The sequence below is a fragment of the Temnothorax longispinosus genome, chromosome 11, assembly GCF_030848805.1.
Source record: "Temnothorax longispinosus isolate EJ_2023e chromosome 11, Tlon_JGU_v1, whole genome shotgun sequence".
Lineage (NCBI taxonomy): Eukaryota > Metazoa > Arthropoda > Insecta > Hymenoptera > Formicidae > Temnothorax > Temnothorax longispinosus.
This window is the reverse complement of record NC_092368.1, coordinates 14,453,658-14,475,340: the sequence shown is the minus strand read 5'-3', so window position 1 is coordinate 14,475,340 and position 21,683 is coordinate 14,453,658. Positions and strand designations below refer to the sequence as shown.

Below are 21,683 nucleotides of genomic sequence, written 5' to 3'. Positions count from 1 at the left end.
CACCAACTCTGTCCGCCATCTTCAGGCAATCTCTGGTACGCCTTTCAAAAAACGTTCAAATCAGTTTGGTACCTGTGCAGATTGTTAAGTTAATACATTGTTGACCGAGTGTTTTACGCAAAAACGTTGTGGCCTGGTATACATTTTTCATACAAGTCAATATTTCGAGAACGAAATCTCGCTTATAACGTAAAACAGATTAAAAAAAAAAAAACTGGCAAAAAGTAAAGGATAAACACAAATCCTATAATGAAAGCTCTATCAATATTGAGCTCTGATACATTTTTGGTCAATATGTATTAAAAAAAAATAAATCCCATTCGCTAATCCATAAGTACAAAATATTATTGCTATAATAAGTAAATCTAACAAAAATAAATAAAAGTGAAATATTAAAATATAAAAATTGTCTAACGATATCCAAACTCTTACTTAAGGAATTCTGTTGGGTTCGATCTTCAGAACGCGGGGGGAAATACCTCCTTCTAGCCTTACATTATCGACGATTGGTAAATCATGAGGTCAGACGAAGGGATTACCCGCTCGTTTTAAACATTTCGGCGCGAAATACTTAAAAGTCGTCGTTATAGATCCCACTCGATTGTCGAGCCAAGCGTGTGGAACAGCCAGCAAGAGCGTTAATTCATTCTACTTCAAGTCCGCATCGCGCGCGCAAAAAGCAACTCGCATTTTAAAAAAGAAAAAAAACAGTTTATTTCTGTACCGTACTCTTTTCAAAACAGCGTTATACGTATATTGATGCATCATGTAAAAAATATTATCCTAACAATTTTTGTCTAAGCTACCTCCCGCTCGTGAACGCGCCATTCATCTCGGCGTATTTGCCTATTCTTTTTATTTATATACACTAATCGTAATTTGTTAACATATTACCTAATTATCAATAATTGTTCCGCGCATATTATATATCTAACTTAACATAACGTAACGTCATTCGCTAAGCTAATATTGTTCCTTCCAAGTGGCACTTATTGATTACGTGTTATCGTCCCCCCGTTATTATACTTAAATCAATTTCGTTATATGATAACTATACTCCTCCTTTCGTCCAGTCTCCTTATAAGAGTTCACATCAAATCTTTACGAAAGTTTCCGTCGTTCTTTCGACACAAAATCGCTACGATCTCGCTCTCGACGATTCTTCGATCTCTCGGCCGTCAAATTATCGGCTCGTCGGATTATCAAGGAGATCCGTAAACCCCTCGGCTACTTAAATACTCTGATCGTCAACACTTCGCACCGCGAAATCCACGAGTATCCGGATCTCCATTCTCTCGAGATTCCCTAATCGTTCTGGAGTTCCTTTTATCCAGACCTTTCGATTTCTATTTGCTAAAATACATCATTTAGCTGTCTTAATTAATCCTTAATCAAAATCAGGATTATGCACTGCTGAAAAAAAATACGGGAACTCTCGTAACGATTCAATGTTACAATAATTCTACAAAAATCGACGTATTATCTGTCTGTTACAATCTAATATTACAAAAGAGAATCTTACAGTACAACACACCGCGTTTATATGCCGCTCGATTTAGTTATAATATGCTTGGTCAGTTTAGCTCTATAAAAAAATATAGTCTTTGTATAGTCGTTTCTCTATCAGGCAGAATAATCTCCATGCATAAAGTAATTCGATACAATTGACTCCGCACTCTTTCGTACTATTTTCTAACCGATCGAAGCAATGCGAGAAATCGTAAATCACTCGTTGAATTTCTCGACAGAAAGAGTCGCCAATCCATTTCTCTCACACATTTCTTTTTCAATTCTAGAAAATCTTCAAAATTTCTAGATGAATTAATAGCGATTTACCATACGATATCCGATCTTAGCAATTTCACGGAAATAACGACTGTTTATGCTTAATTCTTGCTATAAAGGTAATTAAAGGTAATTTCTACAAAATAAATTTTGAGAGTACTCTTTATGAGATATCTTCGATTTCTAATTTAAGCTATATAAGTTGCTAAAAAGGGTGGAGTTTGCAAGATATACATTTCCCAAAATATAGAATCTCTACGCTGTTCGTCTTATACAAGAAAAATTAGCTTTACCGAATACGTGAAGTGTATGTAAATAAAATAGTGTGAAAAAGCAAAAGAAATAATCATGATATAATTTATTTAATCGTCATTTGTTATTTGTTTCTGTATTCCTTGAAGTGGTAAACATACTTTTAATTATCGATACGTCACAACTGAAATAATTAAGCTTTAAGCAAGTCGTTACAAAATTTGTCTCGAACAGTCTCACCTCGAACAATATTTTCTTTCGATAAACGCGCGTAGATCTGCGCCGCCGTTGTTACTAGACTTTAACAACTAGTGCTCGGGGATTAACAATCGCTTGTAGTCCAAGTCGCACTGCTTCGAACGAGTTCGCGAGCAAGTTCTTGGCTTCAGCAAATCTTCAGAAGCGAGGAATAAACACATCAGTCAGAAGACTAGCTTTTGCAGGTCTCTCATCTCAGCTACGACAACGAAATCGGACGTTAGATTGCACCACTCAGTCGAATCACGATTACTCCTATGCTCCGCCCCGCTCTTCCTCTTTTTTTTCGTGGTGAACGCGGCGCGGGACCTCTTGATCGAATCTGATTCAATTGCAAAGTTAGAGCAAAATACCTTTTAAGCAGTCACTGCGGATTAATGAAGATGAGGAGTCTTTTGCAAGATTCCTAATGGGAATTGAAGGAAAAAGGAAATCAGGCCGGAGGCTAACATGGATATACAAATAAGGGAGTTTCACTTAGAGTCCTAGACATTGGTCAAAGTTAACTGAGATTTTAGAAATTGCGGTTCTAGTACTATTTTTGAAGATAGACGGCAGATCAATGATACCCGATCAATTAACGTTAAGTAATATGTACGGCACACCTAAGAACGATGGGATGCCTCCTCGCAAAATGTTTTGCCTTCGTTGCGCAATTGGTTACCTTTCTCTTTCTCTCTCTCTCTTTGTCTGTCTCTCTCTCACACACACACACACACACTCTCATTCTCTCTCTTTCGTAAATGATAAAAAAAAGAAAGAAAAAAGATTACCTAGCAAAATTCTACGTCGGTATAAAAATCGGGCAAAGGAAGAAGGAAAATCATGCGTGACTTCCATTCGCCCGTTTCTCTCTCTCTCTCTCTCTCTCTCTGTTTTTCTCTCTCTCTCCCTCGCTACAAAGACAGCGCTATTAGAAAATAAATACATATGTCGCGTTCCTCCAAGTTAATTTATAGTGCCAAGTTAATTTATAGTGCCAAGAGAGGCGCGGCACTCGCTATTTTTTTTTACTCTCGTTGTTCCTTGACATAAATGATCTTATCGGGCTTGAGAATTCGTTAGCATCAGCCTGATCTTCTCGTACGCGTACATCAGATTGTCCGCCAATGGCTTACAGCAACCATTTTCCTGAATGGTCTGGAATCTGTAAGTCTTGAAGTTCTTGTCGTGATCGATATAAGTGACTGCCGCCATCAACGGGCACATGATGATCTTTGCATGGTCCAAGAAGTTGATCTAAGAAATAAATAGACAATTTTATTTATCCCAAAACAAAAACACTGTAACAAACAATACTTCCAACAACGTAACAGTAATAAAAATGCTACTAAAAACAAATTATATCTTCTCATTGTTTAAAGTGTATTAAAACAGATAAAAGAAATATAAATAAAAATAAATAAATATATATATGCAAAGAAAGAATAAGTTAACACACAGTGTAGCAAAAAAATTATAAAAAGAGCTTAGAAAAAGCAAAGAATATTAAGACTAATAAAATATTTGAACAAATAAAAAAATTAAGATAAAAATAGTTCATCATCAAATGAGTGTACATGTAGATAAGAATAATATAAGAACTATACAGGTGGGGTATTGCATGGCTCCATATAGAAACGATTAATTTTGTAACATTTCGAATTCTACCCCTCATCTCAAATATTTTTCAGGTATAATAGAAGCAAAAGAGTAAAATGAAGTGAAAGTACACGATGTTGTAGTATGAGAATGTAATTCATTTCAGAAACAATAAATAATATATATGTTAATAACATTATATTACACACACATATATACATATTAACATAACTTTAGAGATGATTAATTAACACTTACTTGCACTGTGCCATTGCTCAGTTGCATCACTACAGCTGTCTGAGTCCTGAACCACTGATGTATATAGGGTATTCTGGAGAGTTCGTCACCACGTTTCATCGAAATAGAGCCACCCGCCTTCATCAGATGCTCGTTCATGTATTTCAAAAAGAAGTTCATCAGTTTCATTTTCTTTTCAAGATGGGCCGGATAATCCTTGACTGTGTAGTACAACTCATCGCCCTCGCGATTGATATAGTGAATGTTGTAGCCATTTGACATCATGATCAATCGCGTGCCATCGTTGTACATCACGCCGACGCTATCATCGGACAATTGGTATCCAAAACCGTATTTATCGGAGTAGTCCACCCACTTGCTGATCCAAATCACAGGCTGCGCCGCTGGATCAGTCAATTCGTCTGCAAATTTTCAGAGAAAACATTTTTATAACATCATAAAGTAATACTGAATATAGCAATTATAATTTAATCCCAATTATTTGCACATCTCAATATTTAATTTAAAAAATATATATATATGTAACAAATACTGCGCTCAATTCGACAAATTGAAGGTTTTTTGGTCATTCGGCAAAAATTATTACAGTTGAGCTGGGATGTCTTACCACACCCATATTTCGTTTTTAGATTATTATTTATTTAGATCACTAGAAAATTCGCTTAATGGAAAAAAATTTGATTTTTTAGAAATCTGCAAAAATCACCTAGAGTAATTTTCTGTCAAAAAATTGGAGAAGTTACTTTAAGAACGGAATCATGAAGTTATCCAAAAGATAGCAGAGTATCAGAGATCAAAACGACGCATATATTGTTTGATAAAGCTATATCGACATATAAACACGTAATTATATATAAAATTAAATTAAGGAAAACGCTGTTAAACGGGCAAAGCTGGATCTTGGTTGCTTAATATTATTCGCGTGAATTTTACGTGCAATTCTTTGCCTGCAAACCACGCGTGCCGGTACTTTTGGACTGAAAACGCAGTCTCAACTAAAGACCACTAGAAAAGAACTATTACGTGTTTAAATTGATTATCAAATATATATATATATATATATATATATATATATATATATATATATATTATATATATATTTTCCCCCTTTTATTAAAAACAAAATAAAATTAATTATTACACAACTCAATAGTTTCTCTAACATACCTGATGAAGAAGCTGTTTCCCTAGCAGGCTTAGTTTTTAATACAACAGCTATTTGCTCTTTTAGCGTTTGAAGCATCTTTCTGATGTCGAGGTTGCCGCCTCTTTGCGGTTCAATGACTTCGTTATTAAATTTAGCCTTTCGCGATGGACTATTCGGCACTCGGGGGAAAATCTCCTGTTCCGAATAGCCGTTAAGGTTCATCTCACTGAGCGGTTTGCGATTGCAGTGTAACTCGAGCGTATCCAAACGTGGTGCCATTGTCAGGCATGAGAGCGGTAAACTCGCCGGCATGTATCCTGCAATTGTTAATTAATAAGAAAATTATTTTACTTCTTTCATTAACAAATAAAAAGGACAAAAAAATTGCAAATTATTTATACTGTAATTTGCTCTGACAATAGAAAAAATGCAAAACATTTTGGCAAAGAATTTCAATTTCTCTCGTCTAATTTGAATTAATTTAACTTTTCGACTTCCAAGCAGGATGAGCCGTCTGCCCCATAAGTGATTTCTTTAGAATGATCCTGCCAGAAAATTTTCACAATTTTTGTGGATTTTTAAAATTTATTTTTAGTTATAAGCTTATATTTATGACGAATAGATGCAAATATATACAATTTTCAAGAAGATATAACTTATTTACTCGGAATGAGCCATTTGTCCCACTAGGAAGCTTATTTAGGAAATCAGATGGGAAGACACATCAACAATTATTGTTCAATAGTTATATTTTCCTTATAAAATAATTCTACTTTTTTTGATAATGTGACAATATAAATTATATTATTTGATTTATTGTAATGTTTCTTTGATATAAGATATAAGTTATATAAGTTATTTTATTTTATAACTTATATCTTATATCACAGAAACATTACAATAAACCAAATAATATAATTTATATTATCACATTATCAAAAAAAGCTGTTATATAATCGATAGAATTATTTTATAAGGAAAAAAATAACTATTGAACAATTCCACTTTTTTTAATTGTTGATGTCTTACCAGAACTAAAGAAGCTGTCTTTCATCAGTTTGGCAACGGACGGACGTTTTGAGGGACTCAGTTGCAACATGTTCGCCACCATGTTCATGGCAGGTTTACTAATGTGTTGCGGTGTCTTGTACTGCACTTGTTTGATCCTAGAATACGTTTCCCTCAGGCTTGACGTCTCGAAAGGCGGCTTGCCCACAAGTAGAGTGTACATTATGACACCAATACTCCATACATCAGCTTCATACGAGTGTCCGATCTTCGTGAGCACTTCCGGTGCGATGTAATTCGGAGTACCACAGACAGTTCTATTAAAAAATTCATCAATCAGTCAAATCATATACCAAAATTTTGTGTGTAATTGATAAAATTAATTTATCCCTGATAGTTTAAAAATTTTATCAAAGTATGTTGGAGTATAATTTATGTGGATATAATTTTGAAGTAAAATTAAGTTTAAATAAATAAAAAATATCACATTTAAATAGAATTTAAGAATGAATAAAATATAATTTAATCTTTAGATTTAGAATGATTTATCACAATGAACAGAGAAGATGATCACATTCGTCATGACTGCGGTGTATTTGAGTAACAATTACTTTTTTCTTTCACCGTCATGCTCCAATCTGGTTGCCAATCCGAAATCACCGATCTTGACTTGCAAATCGTCGTTCAAAAACAGATTGCCTAACTTTAAATCTCTGTGAATTATTCTATGCTGATGCAGGTAAAAAACTCCATCCAAGATCTGCTTCATGAAGTATCGTGTCTCGCATTCCGACAGTGCTTTCCTGCGCTTATGCAGCTCCATCATCGACTAGAATGTTAAACAATTGTAAACTCACAATTGGCAATTGAAGTAGCTACTGCTGCTACTTACCCTTTTACGACAGAGTTCCAGGATAATGTAAATATTATTAGTATCGTCGAAGAAACCGTGAAAGCCAACGATGTGTTTGTGATTCAAGGTCTGGTGAATCGCAATCTCCTGGGTCATCTTCTCCCTCTGATTGCTTTTTGCCATCAGTGACTTTGGCACGATTTTCCCAGCGAATACATGGTGCGACTTTGACTCTGTGATCTCGTAACATTTTGCAAAGCCACCCTATAAAGCAATGGACATAAGAGTAAAGTAAAGACAACTGCAATAAAAAAGGGAAGAAAAAAGCTGACGCTTTAATTATAAAGTTAATTTCCTGCAAGTAAATTATGTTTTAATACCTACTGGCTTTAATAATGGTTCTTTAGTAATTAATATATTTAACGTTTAAAGAATCTGTAATTTGAAAGGATTTACAAGTTCCAAGATGAGTAACTCTACAGGTATCTCTCTTCTTTTTGGTAAAAATTTGGAGTGCCTTCAATTCGGAGGGTTTTTAAGGTTTTGGGTAAGACTTAATCCTATCGCCGTGTCTCCAACTGGTAACTGACCGTAAGGTACCAGTTATTTGACACAAAACCTCTATACCCTGTTATCCTTTTTCGTGAACTGTTCTCCTCCCCTTAAACAAAGAATCTTCCTCTTATACTCTCCTCTCCATAAATGGGAAATCCTCCTCTCAATTGATGACTATGTGGGATGAAGGCCATGATTGAACCACGGACCTTTCAGTTACTAATCATGAATGTCTTCAGTTCACTAATAGGTGGGTTATATTAGAATCCTAAATAAGAGAAGCACATTCCTTACCCCCTTCATGGTTCCTATTGAGCCCGCAGCTGACCGCTGAACAAAGCAACCTCTGTATATCTGACACAATTTGATCATTCAGAAATAATTTTGTTTTAATTCCATCATTGTAATCAACGTAAAATAAGATTTGTTAATAATATTCTAAATATTAATCTTTCTCACTCACATAATACACGTTACTTCGCATATGGAATCAGCTGCAGGACCATCACTTTCGGTTGTGATTGGTGGCCGCGGTCAGCCAATCACCAAGCGAGCCGCCAGATGCGCTTCTCTTATTTAGGACTCTAATTTATAGTTGAAGTTGTTTAATAAACATATGTCCGTAAATGCTCCCTAACAGAACTACAACCATTGAAAGTTGATGTAAATATTTAAAAAAGGGAAGAAAAAAGACATTTAACTTGTTTATAAATAACTTGACTTATTTAACTTGTTTGTAAACAAATTAAATTAAGTATCTTTTTTCTTTCCTCTTTTAAATATTTACATCAACTTTCAATGGTTGTAGTTCTGTTAGGAAGCATTTATGGATATATGTTTATACAATGTAAACAATTTCAACTCTAAATGACTTTAATAACACGACTTTAATAGTTGCTTTTCATTTACATCAAAACTCAGATAATTCTCACTTGTGATGTCATTCTGTCTTTATTATTCATTAATTGCCAAAAAGGATAGAACGACGCCACAAGTGAGAATTATCTGAGTTTTGATGTAAATGGAAAGCACCTAATGTATGGACCTCGAGTCATGACACATCTTGTATATTTAAAAAAATTTACATATATATACACAAAAAATAGTAAAACAAAATGCTATTAAAATAGTGTCAATGAAGCTAATGGCAGTGCTCTTTAAACTGCTCAGTTACAATAATACATCAACAGTATAGTTTTCATAAAAAAAATGCAAAAGCTCCACATACACAGTTAAAAAAAGAAATATAGTTTAATAGTTTTAATTTAGGATGATAAGGACATTTGAGCAATCTTCTCTCATGAAACTTCCTCATGGTTCTCCAATTATATTTCTCCATTATAGTTCCACCAATGTAGATTAACTCTAATCATGTTTCATTGTACTTTTTACCCTTTTCTAGTTCTAAAGAATTAAACAAACCGAGATTAAAGTTCACCTGCATTGATACAAATGGAGACAAGTCAAATTGCCAGTATATTTTCGATCCAAACCTCTCTGGAATCCCCAAAGAGAAGCTGAAACAGTTTTTCGCGAGTTTCTCTCACGAATCATACGTCTTTCTACAAGAGGCGTCTTCGGCACGAGTGCAACAAGTGTCGGGCGCCAAAGGATCACGTTTACACGTGTGTGCGTGTGTATGTATGTACGTATGTCGCGGGACAGAGGCTCGCGCGAATAACGTAATAGGAGCGTGACTGTGCAAGGTCAGGGCGAAGGCGAAGGAGAGGCTCAAGGACGTCGCCGGTCGTTCTTACCTTCCCGAAGAAGCGGCCCTTCACGTAACTTTTGCCGGTGTTCGCGTCGTAGATCACGCTCGGTATCTCCTCCTCATTCGACATCGCGCAATGGCAGTGACAATGGCAGTAGGACCCGCTGTCGTCCGACGTATCGTCACACGATGTCGTATCGCAATCCTCCCAGGACGACGACGTACCGCAATCCTCCCACGATGACGTGCCGCCGTCGGACGCGGTGACGTTACCCGATGTTGTCGCGTCGCTGTCGGACGTTCTGTCGCACGTGCCGTCGCACCTCGACGCCGTGACTACCCGTGATCCTGAATCAGCGACTGTTTCCCAAACCAAGTTCGCCGGCCGGCGAGGATTCGCGCGTATTCGGCGACCGATATACGTTCACGTTCGAACCGTTCTCACGCACCCGAGAGAAAGAAAGCCCGAGGATGCGACGGGGAAAAAAGGGGAAAAAGAAGAACGAACGGCCGTGAGCGCGCCACGCTACCGTATCCACAGGACACCCGCGGAACTCGCTGCTCGCCGTACTTCTGTTCAAACCGCCTTGGCTCTGGCTCACACCAGTCTCGCCACCGTCGCGAAAAACGTGCAACGGCTCGTTCGATTTAAATTACGAATGGCCGACCAATCGCCGCGGCGCCGGGTCACGTGACCCGGCGGGAGCTAGCGCGCGCGCCACCCCGCGGTCGTCGACCTCGCTTCTCGCGCACTGTCTCGCAGTTCTCGCGTTCCGCGCGATTTCTCTGCCGAGATTTTGGCGAATCGGCCGCGCGATAGGCCGCGATCGAGCTCGGTCGGTTCCCGATTGCCCACGTTTCTGATTGGCGGATTGGCCAATTCAACATAGAACATTCTGATGGACAAATTCAATGGAAAGATCGATTCACGTGAATGGGCCAATCTACAATCAGTCATCTATCGGAGTCGGATGTCGGAACGTCTTTTTTCGAAAATGAATTAATTTTCCTCATTAAGGGCCAATTTCACCAACCACAGTTAGCTTAACCGACGGTTAAAGTTAGCAGGATTGACCAATAGAAAGCAGGGTGGATTCATTTCTATTGGTCAATTCTGTTAACTTTAACCATCGGTTAAGCTAACTGTGGTTGGTGAAATTGGCCCTAAGACTATCGGCTACGTTCCGACGGTTCCGACATTCGACTCCGACGGCCGGTCTACAATGGGTGTTGTAAGGCCCGGTCTACAATGGATGTCGGAAGTCGGAGTCGTAAGAAATTGACCAATCACAGTTCATTATTCTTCGACCGCAAGGAGAATAATAGATTGTGATTGGTCAATTTCTTACGAATCCGACTTCCGACATCCATTGTAGACCGGGCCTTAGTCATAAGAGCCGGTATCATAGTTTCCGATTAACGTGATCCTCCGATTAAACTCACTCTGCATCTCTTTCTAACTGTTCCCCTAGAAAGAGACGAAGAGTTTAATCGGAGGATTACGTTAATCGGAGACTATGATACCGGCCAAGTCGTAAGAATTGACCAATCACATTCCATTATTCTCCTCACGGTTGAAGAATAATGAACTGTGATTGGCCAATTCTTACGACTTACAACATTTATTGTAGACCGGCCCTAAAATGGATGTGGAGTCATAAGAATTGACCAATCACAATTCATTATTCTTCGACCGCAAGGAAAATAATGGCCTAGTTTACACCGATCTCTTGATACGCATATCAAATAGTATATTTGAACTGATCAGCCAATAATCAGACTTATTTACTAGTTATTTACTATTTGATACGCGTATCAAGAGATCGGTGTAAACTAGGCCAATAGACTGTGATCGGTCAATGGGTGCGTTCAGCCGATACTCCGCTAGCCTAGCAATCGTGAGCAGTCGCTCGTTTTCGCTCGTTTCCTCTCCTTTGACCCAATGGATTAAAAAAAGAGGAAACGAGCGACTGCTCACGATTGCTAGGCTAGCGGAGTATCGGCTGAACGCACCCAATTCCACGGGTGCAGATGATGCTCTTCGTGCAGTTACAAGCACAAGCATGTGGGCGTGGGACGGGCATACTGGGCATTGGGCAATCTGGGCATTCACATTGTTCACAAGCCGCTCCGATCTCAGATCTCAGGGATCGATCATGTAACTTTTTCCCTAGAGCGGAAACGTGAAAAGTGAAAAATTTCATGTAACTATTTCTTTCTATTGGTATTGAATAGAAAGAGATAAACTTTTCACTTTTCACGTTCCGTCCTAGGGGAAAAGATACATGATCGATGTTAGGACGGTTGGGTAAGTTAATTTTTTTTAACCAACAAGGAACCTCGCATACTTAAAAAAAGTATTCGACATCAAAATATATTTTATATTAAAATCTCTTTTATTCAACAAATAATATTTTTAAAAAATAATTTTTTAAACAAAATTTTTATTAAAATTAGAAAAAAATATTTTTGTAAATTGTTTCAAATTTTATTGCTACGTTTTTGTTTATGATGACCTACTTGTATGTAAAATATTATATTGGTAGCATTTTTTAATGTTTACACTTTTCTATAGAACTCGAATATTTTTTCAAAAATTGATAATTTTTATCTAAATTGTGAAACGATCTGAAATTTAGCCCCGAACTTTGAAAGAGAATACATGAATATATGATATTAAATTTTCATCAACTTCGTAGCATTTAAGATTTTGTGAGTTTCCTTTATTATGAATACACAATTGATTATGATGGATTTTCAATCATTCTTCTAGATAAATTCCAATAAAACGATAGAAAACAATAAAATACTGTAAAGCCAAATCTACAATGTGTTCTTTGCTTCCTGTTTTTTGCTCTTAACCTCTTTGCGACTATTTCGTATTTCGCAATTCCATCGCGACTCGCGTAAACGTGATGTTTCTTGTCTTTTCTGAAGTTCGTCAATTTTTATCTTGGGCGACACAGAACAAAAAACATCGCGTTACGCGACGGAATTGCGAAATTAATACGAAATAGTCGCAAAAAGGTTAAGAGTAGAAAACAGGAAGCAAAGAACACTGTAGATTTGGCTTAAGAATTCTATCGTATGCCAACGATTGAATCCGCTTTCAACAAAGAATGAAAAAAAAATGATAGGAAACGATAAGATTTTTTTCCAAATTGTATCGGTTCCTATCGTTTTCTATTAGGATTTTTCTTATCGGGGTATACTTCGGTAAAATCTTTATTACGCGATAGTGCCCGTCACACGTGCACATAGATACAAAATTACTTTCTCGTTTTCTTTATATATTGATCTCTGACAACAGGCAGGAGCCAAAAAACAGAAGAAAAGAAGCACACCTTGTTTTTTCTTCAACATGGTTTACACTTGTAATAACTGTAAAAGTCACGTGGAGACCAGATACCATTGTACACTTTGTGACGTATGTATTATATTGCTTTGGAGAAAAATACTCTTGCCACTTTTCATAACTTTCATGCTTACTATAATTGCGATTTTATTACAGAATTTCGATTTATGTGTAAATTGTAAAGATAAGGACGGTCATCCGCATCCGATGGAAAAACTTGGCTTTGCTTTGAATAATGACCCTTCACCTGCGGATAAGAAACAAACAAATCCACAGGTTACTTGTCAGCTTATTCTAAAAATATCCATGTTGTAATTGGGATAAACCTATAATGTGCTCATATCTTTTTCGTTTCTGCAACATAGGAGAATTACGAACGCAGGAAATTATCGATACAGAGATGCATTCAATCATTGGTGCATGCCTGCCAGTGCAGAGATGCTAATTGTCGTCTACGATGTCTACCGAGTTCTTGCCAGAAGATGAAGCGAGTGGTGATGCATACAAAGAATTGCAAGATAAAGACCAATGGCGGGTGTCTTATATGCAAACAGCTGATTGCGCTGTGTTGTTATCATGCGAAACACTGCCAAGAGACCAAGTGTCTCGTTCCATTCTGTTCCACCATCAAGCACAAGATAAAGCAGCAATTGCAGCAACGATTACAACAGGCGCAACTGCTCAGGTTAGTAGAATCATCGACTTTTTGTGTATGTATTACTACGCTAATGCAAATTAAAATACATGTTCTATTGCCTTTTTTTAAGTATTGCCCCTATCAATATTTATTAAATAGCGAAATGCGCAGAATGTTATTTAAATTAGGACGAGTGAATATTCTCCTCTTTTGCATGTCTCTACGTTTTAATTTGCTCCTAAGACTTATTTCTTAACTTTAATCGTTTCTTCTCTGAATAATATATCGTTATAAATTATTTTACTTTGTATTTACTTTTAAACTTAAATAAAGCCAACCTATCTATATATCTTTTATCGAAAACGTTTGACAATATTCGCGTTTACTCGTATAGGAGGCGACTGGGTGTGATGCAACAAAATCCCAACTTGGCGCAACAGCAGCTGCAGCTGATGCAGCAGCAGCAGCAGCAGCCTCAACTGATGGCAATGGATGCGCAAATGCCGCGGCAACCAGGCGTGATCGGACCGGTTGGACAGGTCGGTCCACAGGGAGGCATTATACTACAGAAGCATGGTCTTCAACAGTTGATGCAGACTCTCAAGAGCCTACTTACACCCGACCAACAGAACCAAACACTCCAAATACTCAAGAGCAATCCACTGTTGATAGTCGCCTTTATCAAGCAACGAGTGAGATGCTTAACACTTAAAATATATATATATATATATGTATAATGTATCCATATTATTACACAGATTTCATTACTCTCTGATCTTCTTAATAAATAGACTGCGCTTGTTCATCAGCAACAACCTGGTCAGCATGGTGGGGGAGTCGGCGGCCCATTGGGTCCTAATCAACCCCAACAACAACAACCTGGTTTGCAGCATATGATATCCCAACAGCAGCAGCCGCAGCATCAGGCTCAACCGATGGCAATGGGTGCGCAAATGCCGCAGCAACCAGACGCTCCTCAACAGTTTATGCAGATTCTCAGAAGCCCATATACGCCCGATTAACCGAATCAAATACTCAAAATATTCAAGAGCAATCTACCGTTGATGACAATCTTTATCAAGCAACGACAACAACTTGGTCAGCATGGTGGAGGAGTTAGCGGCCCATTGGGTCCCAATCAACCCCAACAACAACCCAAGTAGCAAAGTGACGTCAAAAGACTAGAGCTCTAGATTATAAGAGTAGCTCAAACCGTTTTGGACCTAAGGCCGGTCTGCGATTCGTTCTAATATATATTCTGTCTTTGTTACTTTCAAACGATAGGTAAAAAATGGTGGGTCGGCAAGATAAAAGGTTTGTAATCTCTACTCTTATAATCGAGATTATCTAGAACTCTACAGAAGACAACATATGGCGTCTATTTTTAGTCATTTATGGTTTTATGACGTCGGCGGCTAATGGACGTTTGTAAGACGTCATTTCTTAAGCCCATATCAGACTACTGGGATTGGGATTGAGATTGGATTGAAATTTAATCAATTAGAATAGACTCAATAGAGAAAACTGATCTCAAGTGAACTTTGCTCTGATTTGCTCAAATTTCAATCTCAATCTTATTTTCAGCGAGCAAAAATCGTTAGAAATAAAATATATATACAATATTAATTATTACTTGAAGATATTACTTGAAAATAATTAATATTTTACGTATTTTGAAGTCCATTTTTGATTGTATTGGGACGATCAACGATGATTCAGCGTCAACGCTGGATGTTGAATAAATACAACTTCATTTTTTCTGATTTTGATCGCTGAAAATGAGCGTCGAGCATCAACGTAAAAAATGACGTTTTGCGACCATCTAAAAACGTCCATTTTAAAAATGTCAAAGTCGTCCAAATAAAGTCTTTTTGTAACTATTTTTACTTAATGTTGTATAATAAAATAATAATAAAGACCACAAAATGAACTATAATATGTTTAATTGTTTCGCAACTTTATGATTGAAGCAATGAATTTATAGTATAAGTTGGTGGTGTAGTTGCGTGTGATTAGTGGTTTCATGCAATATGTTAACTATTTCCCTGATCGACCTATTATTTGCATGTAATATTATCATTTCGGTTTCGTTTCCGTTAATGCCGATTGCGTCCGCATTCTTGGAGGCCAATGTGTCCACGATGCTAGAAATCGTTCTGAGATCTTGTAAGAAAGAATTAAACCAATCGCATTGGTCAATTGCCAAATTGTTTAAATGCGATTGGTCAATTTTTTCTCTGTCCGAGATCTCAGAGCGAGGGCTGGTATTCATAGTTGGTTCTTATTTTAAGATGCTAATAAAAAACCGTATGCGCATAATGCCGGACATATCATACTCTGTGCCATTAGTCGGAAAAATTGTATTTATCACCCAAATTGACTTTGATAGGGCTCATTCGACGCGGAATCGTTTGGTGGTCACGAATATCGCCATTAAAACGTTTGGTGGTCAATCGTTTTCCTAAGAAATAGATAAAACCGTACTGTCACGCCATTGGTCGCATGACTCCGTGAGTTAGCTCGGTAATTTGATGGATAAACATTATTTATCAATCAAATTTACTTTCATACGGCTCAATCGACGCGGAATCGTTTGGTGGTCACGAATATCATCAGTAAAACGTTTGGTGGTCAATCGTTTTCCTAAGAAATAGAAAAAACCGTACCCTCACGCCATTGGTCGCATGACTCCGTGACGTTAGCTCGGTAATTTGATGGATAAACATTATTTATCAATCAAATTTACTTTCATACGGCTCAATCGACGCGGAAACGTTTGGTGGTCAACCGTTTTCCCAGAAAATAGAAAATACCGTACGCTTACGCCATTGGTCGTATGACTGTGACATTAGTTGGATAAATATTATTTATCAATCAAATTGACTTTCATACGGCTCGTTCTAATTTTCATATTTTCTGAGAAAACGATTGACCACCAAACGTTTTAATGACGATATTCGTGACCACCAAACGATTCCGAGTCGAACGAGCCGTATGAAAGTCAATTTGATTGATAAATAATATTTATCCAACTAATGTCACGAAGTTATACGACCAATGGCGCGAGCATACGGTTTTTTCTATTTTCTGGGTTGACCACCAAACGTTTTACTGATGATATTTGTGACCACCAAACGATTCCGCGTCGATTGAGCCGTATGAAAGTCAATTTGATTGATAAATAATGTTTATCCATCAAATTACCGAGCTAAAACGTCACGGAGTCATGCGACCAATGGCGTGACAGTACGGTTTTATCTATTTCTTAGGAAAACGATTGACTACCAAACGTTTTAATGATGATATTCGTGACCACCAAACGATTCCGCGTCGATTGAGCCCTATCAAAGTCAATTTGGGTGATAAATACAATTTTTCCGACTAGTGGCACAGAGGTGATATGTCCGGCATTATGCGCATACGGTTTTTTCTATTTTCTGGGAAAACGGTTGACTACCAAACGTTTTACTGGTGATATTCGTAACCACCAAACAATTCCGCGTCGAATGAGCTATAAAAAAGTTAAATAGTTGAAAAAAAAAATTGTCCGGCTAACTTTACACCGGAAATTTCATTTTTATTTTACAGGAAAACGGCTAACCACCAAACAATCGGACTAGACTACCAAAGACCACCAAACGACCACCAATCGATTCCAATTAATTAAAGTTCGATACGTTGAAGTTGTCCGGCCAACTTCACAGAGGTCGGCTCCTTCTCTCGTTTAGGTGTCATGGCCGCACTTGGTGCGATCTTTTGGACGAGTCGATTCTTTTACCTTTCTTGACGGATTAATCTCAACGGCACGCGTTTTGGAATCTGACCGAGCGAGATTCGGATGACCAAGGAGTGGACTCACCACCAGGAAAGGAGAGCTGCAACGACTGGGGTCCGTGAACGAAGATCGAGGCGAGGAATCCAGTCCAACGAGCGGGGCCTTTGAGAGATTCCCATACATAAGACGTCATATTGAAGATCGACATTAGTCATCAAAGTACAAGGACCTCTGCTGGGTTTCATTCTCGTCTTAAGATCTGAGACTTACGTTCTTGTGGCTCTGGCTCAAGATTCTAGCCCAAGAACCAATCTGTAAGATTTTCGAATAGATATAAGTATACGATTTTCAAATAAAGATATACTACGTTTACGCGAGCGTTACTTCTGTAGTAACTTGCGATATATCACTCGTTTACGCGGAGTAAATTATCGTAAGTTACTACAAAATTCCGTTTACGCGAAGGAAAATCCCGTTTACGCGAAGGAATTATCATAAGTTACTACAGAAGTAACGCTCGCGTAAACATAGTAATAGGCATGAGTCGGTTGGATCGCGTTAACACCAAAATAAGCGGAAAGCCCGGAAGGTTAGATGGAGTAGGGGAAAGCCTTCGCGCATTCTGAAGGAAGGCACGGATAGGCGGCAAATAGAATCGAGTCGCCGAGCGAGAAGTAGAGAAAGTAATTCGAAGAGAGATAAGCATAGGTGCGTGCGAAATATAAAGAGATAGATCGGTTAAAGGCCTGCGGTAAATTAACGAGGGAATGTTCCCGGACATGTATAATTGTAAAATAAAGACTTTTGTTATTATAAATTAAAGTATCTTACAGATCTGACAGACATTCATGCAGAAGCCCCCCTTTTCGTTTTTCTATCTTTTTTCTTAATCAGCATTACGTTCCAATAAGTTTCGGACTCACATTCTCAGTCAGTAATCTAGATACCTTGATTCCGTCCTGTAAGATCTGGTTTTTTTATTTCAGTTTTATTCTCTATTCTATCTTCAGGACTGATTACTGATTTGTTTTGCTTATATTTCAATTCATGTAAAAACTCTTTAGTTAATATCAATTTCTTTACGTTAGCATATTTTTTAAAAGCTAACTGCGTATAATAAAGACGAAATATACTTAAAAGGAACTCTCTTTCTATCGCTCACCTACCCAAAAATTCTAGACAAACCTACTGTGTTTGTCATTACTTTTTAAACAATCTAAGTTGTGAAACGATCTGAAATTTGGCCCCGAACTTTGAAAAATAATACAGAATATGATATTAAATTTTCATCAACTTCGTTTTGACAAACTCGATCCAGAACATTCTTAACGACAAGATCCGTTTTGATTTGTCGATGTTGATGTACGTACGTCGTCGTATGTTGATGTACGATAAATAACTATAAGATGGAAAACCATTTCTTTGTACCGTCGTGATTTTACGATAGATCGCGAAACGTTTTCTGTTACAACTTTACGATAAGATACATTTTGAATCATCTATCGTTGATACATGATTAATAATTATAGGTTTTTTTTCGTAATTGTAGTTGTCGATAGAAAACTTCGAGTTTTCTTTATTATGAACACACAATTGATTACGATAGATTTTCAATCATTTTTTCCCGATAAATTTCAATAAAACGATATAAAACAATAAATTACTATAAGAATTCTATCGTATGCCAACGATTGAATTCGCTTTCAACCGAGAATGGAAAAAAATGATAGGAAACGATAACATTTCTAACTAAAATGTCGAAAACTAAAATGTGAAACGATAGGTTACGATAAGATTTTTTTGCAAATTTCCAGATAGCCAAGCGTGATAGAGCATATATTTTGAGCAAACTAATGCATTGCATGTGTTTTCACATATTTGCTGTAAATTTGCTGACATCGAAATAGAACACGTTACAAATACAGCTACACGACTGCTTATACATGCAATCAGTTGACGCAATTTCAAGAGCAAACGATCCGCAATATTGGTACGTTATGTTGTCTGCAACATGTCAGCAACATGACAGCAATAAATGATTTATCGTTTCATCTTGAGCATCATGTTGCAAACATGACGGCAACAACACATATATTATGATTTCCATCCGTTATTGTGTACATATGTCATCAAGCTATAAAGTTTTTTAATTGTATTTCGTTGCTAACGAAGTATTGACAATATAAAATTGTCACAAATCCCTCACAAATTGATGTTGTTACGTTGCAATCAATTTGCTGTTAATAGAAATATAATTCATATGAGTTCAACCCGACAAGCATAATGCTGTCTCACCTTGTTCCGAGTTTGTCAAAATTAGTTGCATTAACGACAAGCTGCTTGTTGGCAACATGGCAGCAACCTCACAGCATTTGGCTATCTTGGTTGTATCGGTTCCTATCGGTTGTATTTTCTATCAGGATTTTTCTTATCGGGGTATACTTCGGAAAAATCTTTATTACGCGATAGTGCCTGTCACACGTGCATATAGATACAGATTACTTTCTTGTTTTCTTTATATTGATCTCTGACAACAAGCAGGAGCCAAAAAACAGAAGAAGAAGAGAAGCACACCTTGTTGTTTTTCCTTCAACATGCTTATTTATATTTGCAATAACTGTAAAAGTCACGTGGAGACCAGATACCATTGTACACTTTGTGACGTATGTATTAGATTGCTTTGGAGAAAAATACTCTTGCCACTTTTCATAACTTTCATGCTTACTATAATTGCGATTTTATTACAGAATTTCGATTTATGTGTAAATTGTAAAGATAAGGACGGTCATCCACATCCGATGGAAAAACTTGGCTTTGCTTTGAATAATGACCCTTCACCTGCGGATAAGAAACAAACAAATCCACAGGTTACTTGTCAGCTTATTCTAAAAATATCCATGTTGTAATTAGGATAAACCTATAATGTGCTCATATCTTTTTCGTTTCTGCAACATAGGAGAATTACGAACGCAGGAAATTATCGATACAGAGATCCATTCAATCATTGACGCATGCCTGCCAGTGCAGAGATGCTAAGTGTCATCTACCAACATTGAATTGCCAGAAGATGAAGCGACTGATGATACATATAAAGTATTGCAAGGAGAGAAAGACCAATGGCGACTGTCCTATGTGTAAAGAGCTGATAACGTTGTGTTGTTACCATGCGAAAGGCTGCCAAGAGACCAAGTGTCTCGTTCTATTCTGCTCCAACATCAAGCACAAGATAAAGCATCAGCAACGAATACAACAATTGCAGCAACAGGTGCGACTGCTCAGGTAGAATCATCGACTTTTTGTGTATGTATTACTACGCTAATCCAAATTAAAATACAAGTTCTATTGCCTTTTTTCAAGCATTGCTCTATCAATGTTTGTCAAATAGCATAATGCAGAATGGTATTTAAACTAAGTGACGAGTGAACATATATTCGATTCTTTTGCATGTCTCTACGTTTTAATTTCCTAAGACTTATTTTTTAACTTAATCGTTATAAATTATTTTACTTTCTATTTATTTTTAAACTTAAATAAAGCCTTTTGTCTACCTATCTGTATCTATATATCTTTTATCGAAAGCATTTGACAATATTCGTGTTTACTCCTGTAGCCTGTAGGGGTCGAACGACTGCCATGAATACGAGGCCCAACGGCACACCGCAACAGCTGATGCAGCAGCAGCAACAGCAACAGCATTCTTTTTCTTTTTTGTTTAATGGAACCTACCTTTTGTCAGTGGACGATACGGGCTTAAAGGTACCTTTTCACGTTGACGCTCGACTGACTTGAAGATATTAGTTGAAAATAATTAATATTTTACGTATTTCGAAGTCCATTTTTGATTGTATTGCGACGATCAACGATGATTCAGCGTCAACGCTGGATGTTGAATAAATACAACTTTATTTTTTCTGAAGATTTTTGCTCGCTGAAAATGAGCGTCGAGCGTCAACGTAAAAAATGACACCTTACGACCATCTAAAGACGTTATTTTAAAAATGTCTTTAAAGTCGTCCAAATAAAGTTTTTTTGTAATTATTTTTATTTAATGTTGTATAATAAAATAATAATAAAGACTACAAAATTAACTATAATATGTTTAATTGTTTCGCAACTTTATGATTGAAGTAATGAATTTATAGTATAAGTTGATGTAGTTGCGTATGATTAGTGGTTTCATGAAATATGTTAACTATTTCCCTGATCGACCTATTATTTGCATGTAATATTATCATTTCGGTTTTGTTTCCGTTAATGCCGATCGATTGCGCCCGCATTCCCTGGAGGCCTATTAAGGTAGGCGTCTCGCTACGTGCTAGTCATGTGCAGAAATATATTTCAGGCAATTTTTGCTAAGGAAAAAATAATTTCATGAATTATGGTGTAAAATTTCATACGTGACAAAGTATGTTACTTTTTCCAAATTATGTGATTTTTCTCATTTGACTCCGTTTTGATCAGCTGATCATGCGAGTCGTCGAGAAAGGTTACAAGTGAGGTTACATCTC

General features: G+C 37.0%; 2 protein-coding genes across 11 annotated transcripts; one reads left to right on the top strand and one right to left on the bottom strand.

The window, feature by feature from the left end:
• Positions 1 to 25: 25 nt before the first annotated feature.
• Positions 26 to 10,565, bottom strand: Polo (Serine/threonine-protein kinase polo). The gene is made up of 7 exons (XM_071792598.1): positions 9,455 to 10,565; positions 7,182 to 7,406; positions 6,901 to 7,118; positions 6,311 to 6,606; positions 5,302 to 5,598; positions 4,135 to 4,535; positions 26 to 3,534 (listed from the first exon to the last, which is right to left on the bottom strand). The coding sequence occupies exons 1-7, from the start codon at positions 9,536 to 9,538 to the stop codon at positions 3,337 to 3,339; spliced, it is 1,719 nt and encodes a 572-aa protein (XP_071648699.1). The 5' UTR covers positions 9,539 to 10,565; the 3' UTR covers positions 26 to 3,336.
• A 922-nt stretch (positions 10,566 to 11,487) lies between these two features.
• LOC139821520 (histone acetyltransferase p300-like) lies at positions 11,488 to 21,269 on the top strand. Of its 10 annotated transcripts, none has more exons than XM_071792603.1 (11): positions 11,493 to 11,716; positions 12,719 to 12,835; positions 12,920 to 13,039; positions 13,129 to 13,448; positions 13,795 to 14,092; positions 14,192 to 17,489; positions 18,990 to 19,165; positions 19,717 to 19,838; positions 19,923 to 20,042; positions 20,132 to 20,454; positions 20,786 to 21,269. In XM_071792603.1, the coding sequence occupies exons 2-6, from the start codon at positions 12,770 to 12,772 to the stop codon at positions 14,420 to 14,422; spliced, it is 1,035 nt and encodes a 344-aa protein (XP_071648704.1). In that variant the 5' UTR covers positions 11,493 to 11,716; positions 12,719 to 12,769; the 3' UTR covers positions 14,423 to 17,489; positions 18,990 to 19,165; positions 19,717 to 19,838; positions 19,923 to 20,042; positions 20,132 to 20,454; positions 20,786 to 21,269. The 10 variants fall into 10 exon arrangements, with proteins under 10 accessions (XP_071648710.1, XP_071648704.1, XP_071648706.1 ...); XM_071792605.1 differs by having other exon boundaries at positions 19,714 to 19,838; XM_071792609.1 differs by having other exon boundaries at positions 11,488 to 11,716; positions 14,210 to 17,489; positions 18,990 to 19,838.
• Positions 21,270 to 21,683: the final 414 nt, after the last annotated feature.

Excerpts from the sequence above, each read along its gene's own strand:
- Polo (XM_071792598.1), bottom strand. The coding sequence starts at position 9,538 with ATGTCGAATGAGGAGGAGATACCGAGCGTGATCTACGACGCGAACACC. Across the intron at positions 6,607-6,900 it reads CATGACGGTGAAAGAAAAAA|AACTGTCTGTGGTACTCCGA; the intron begins GTAATTGTTACT and ends ATTTTTTAATAG. Across the intron at positions 4,536-5,301 it reads GGAAACAGCTTCTTCATCAG|ACGAATTGACTGATCCAGCG; the intron begins GTATGTTAGAGA and ends GAAAATTTGCAG.
- LOC139821520 (XM_071792601.1), top strand. The coding sequence starts at position 12,770 with ATGGTTTACACTTGTAATAACTGTAAAAGTCACGTGGAGACCAGATAC. Across the intron at positions 13,040-13,128 it reads AGAAACAAACAAATCCACAG|GAGAATTACGAACGCAGGAA; the intron begins GTTACTTGTCAG and ends TCTGCAACATAG. Across the intron at positions 14,093-14,191 it reads TCGCCTTTATCAAGCAACGA|ACTGCGCTTGTTCATCAGCA; the intron begins GTGAGATGCTTA and ends CTTAATAAATAG.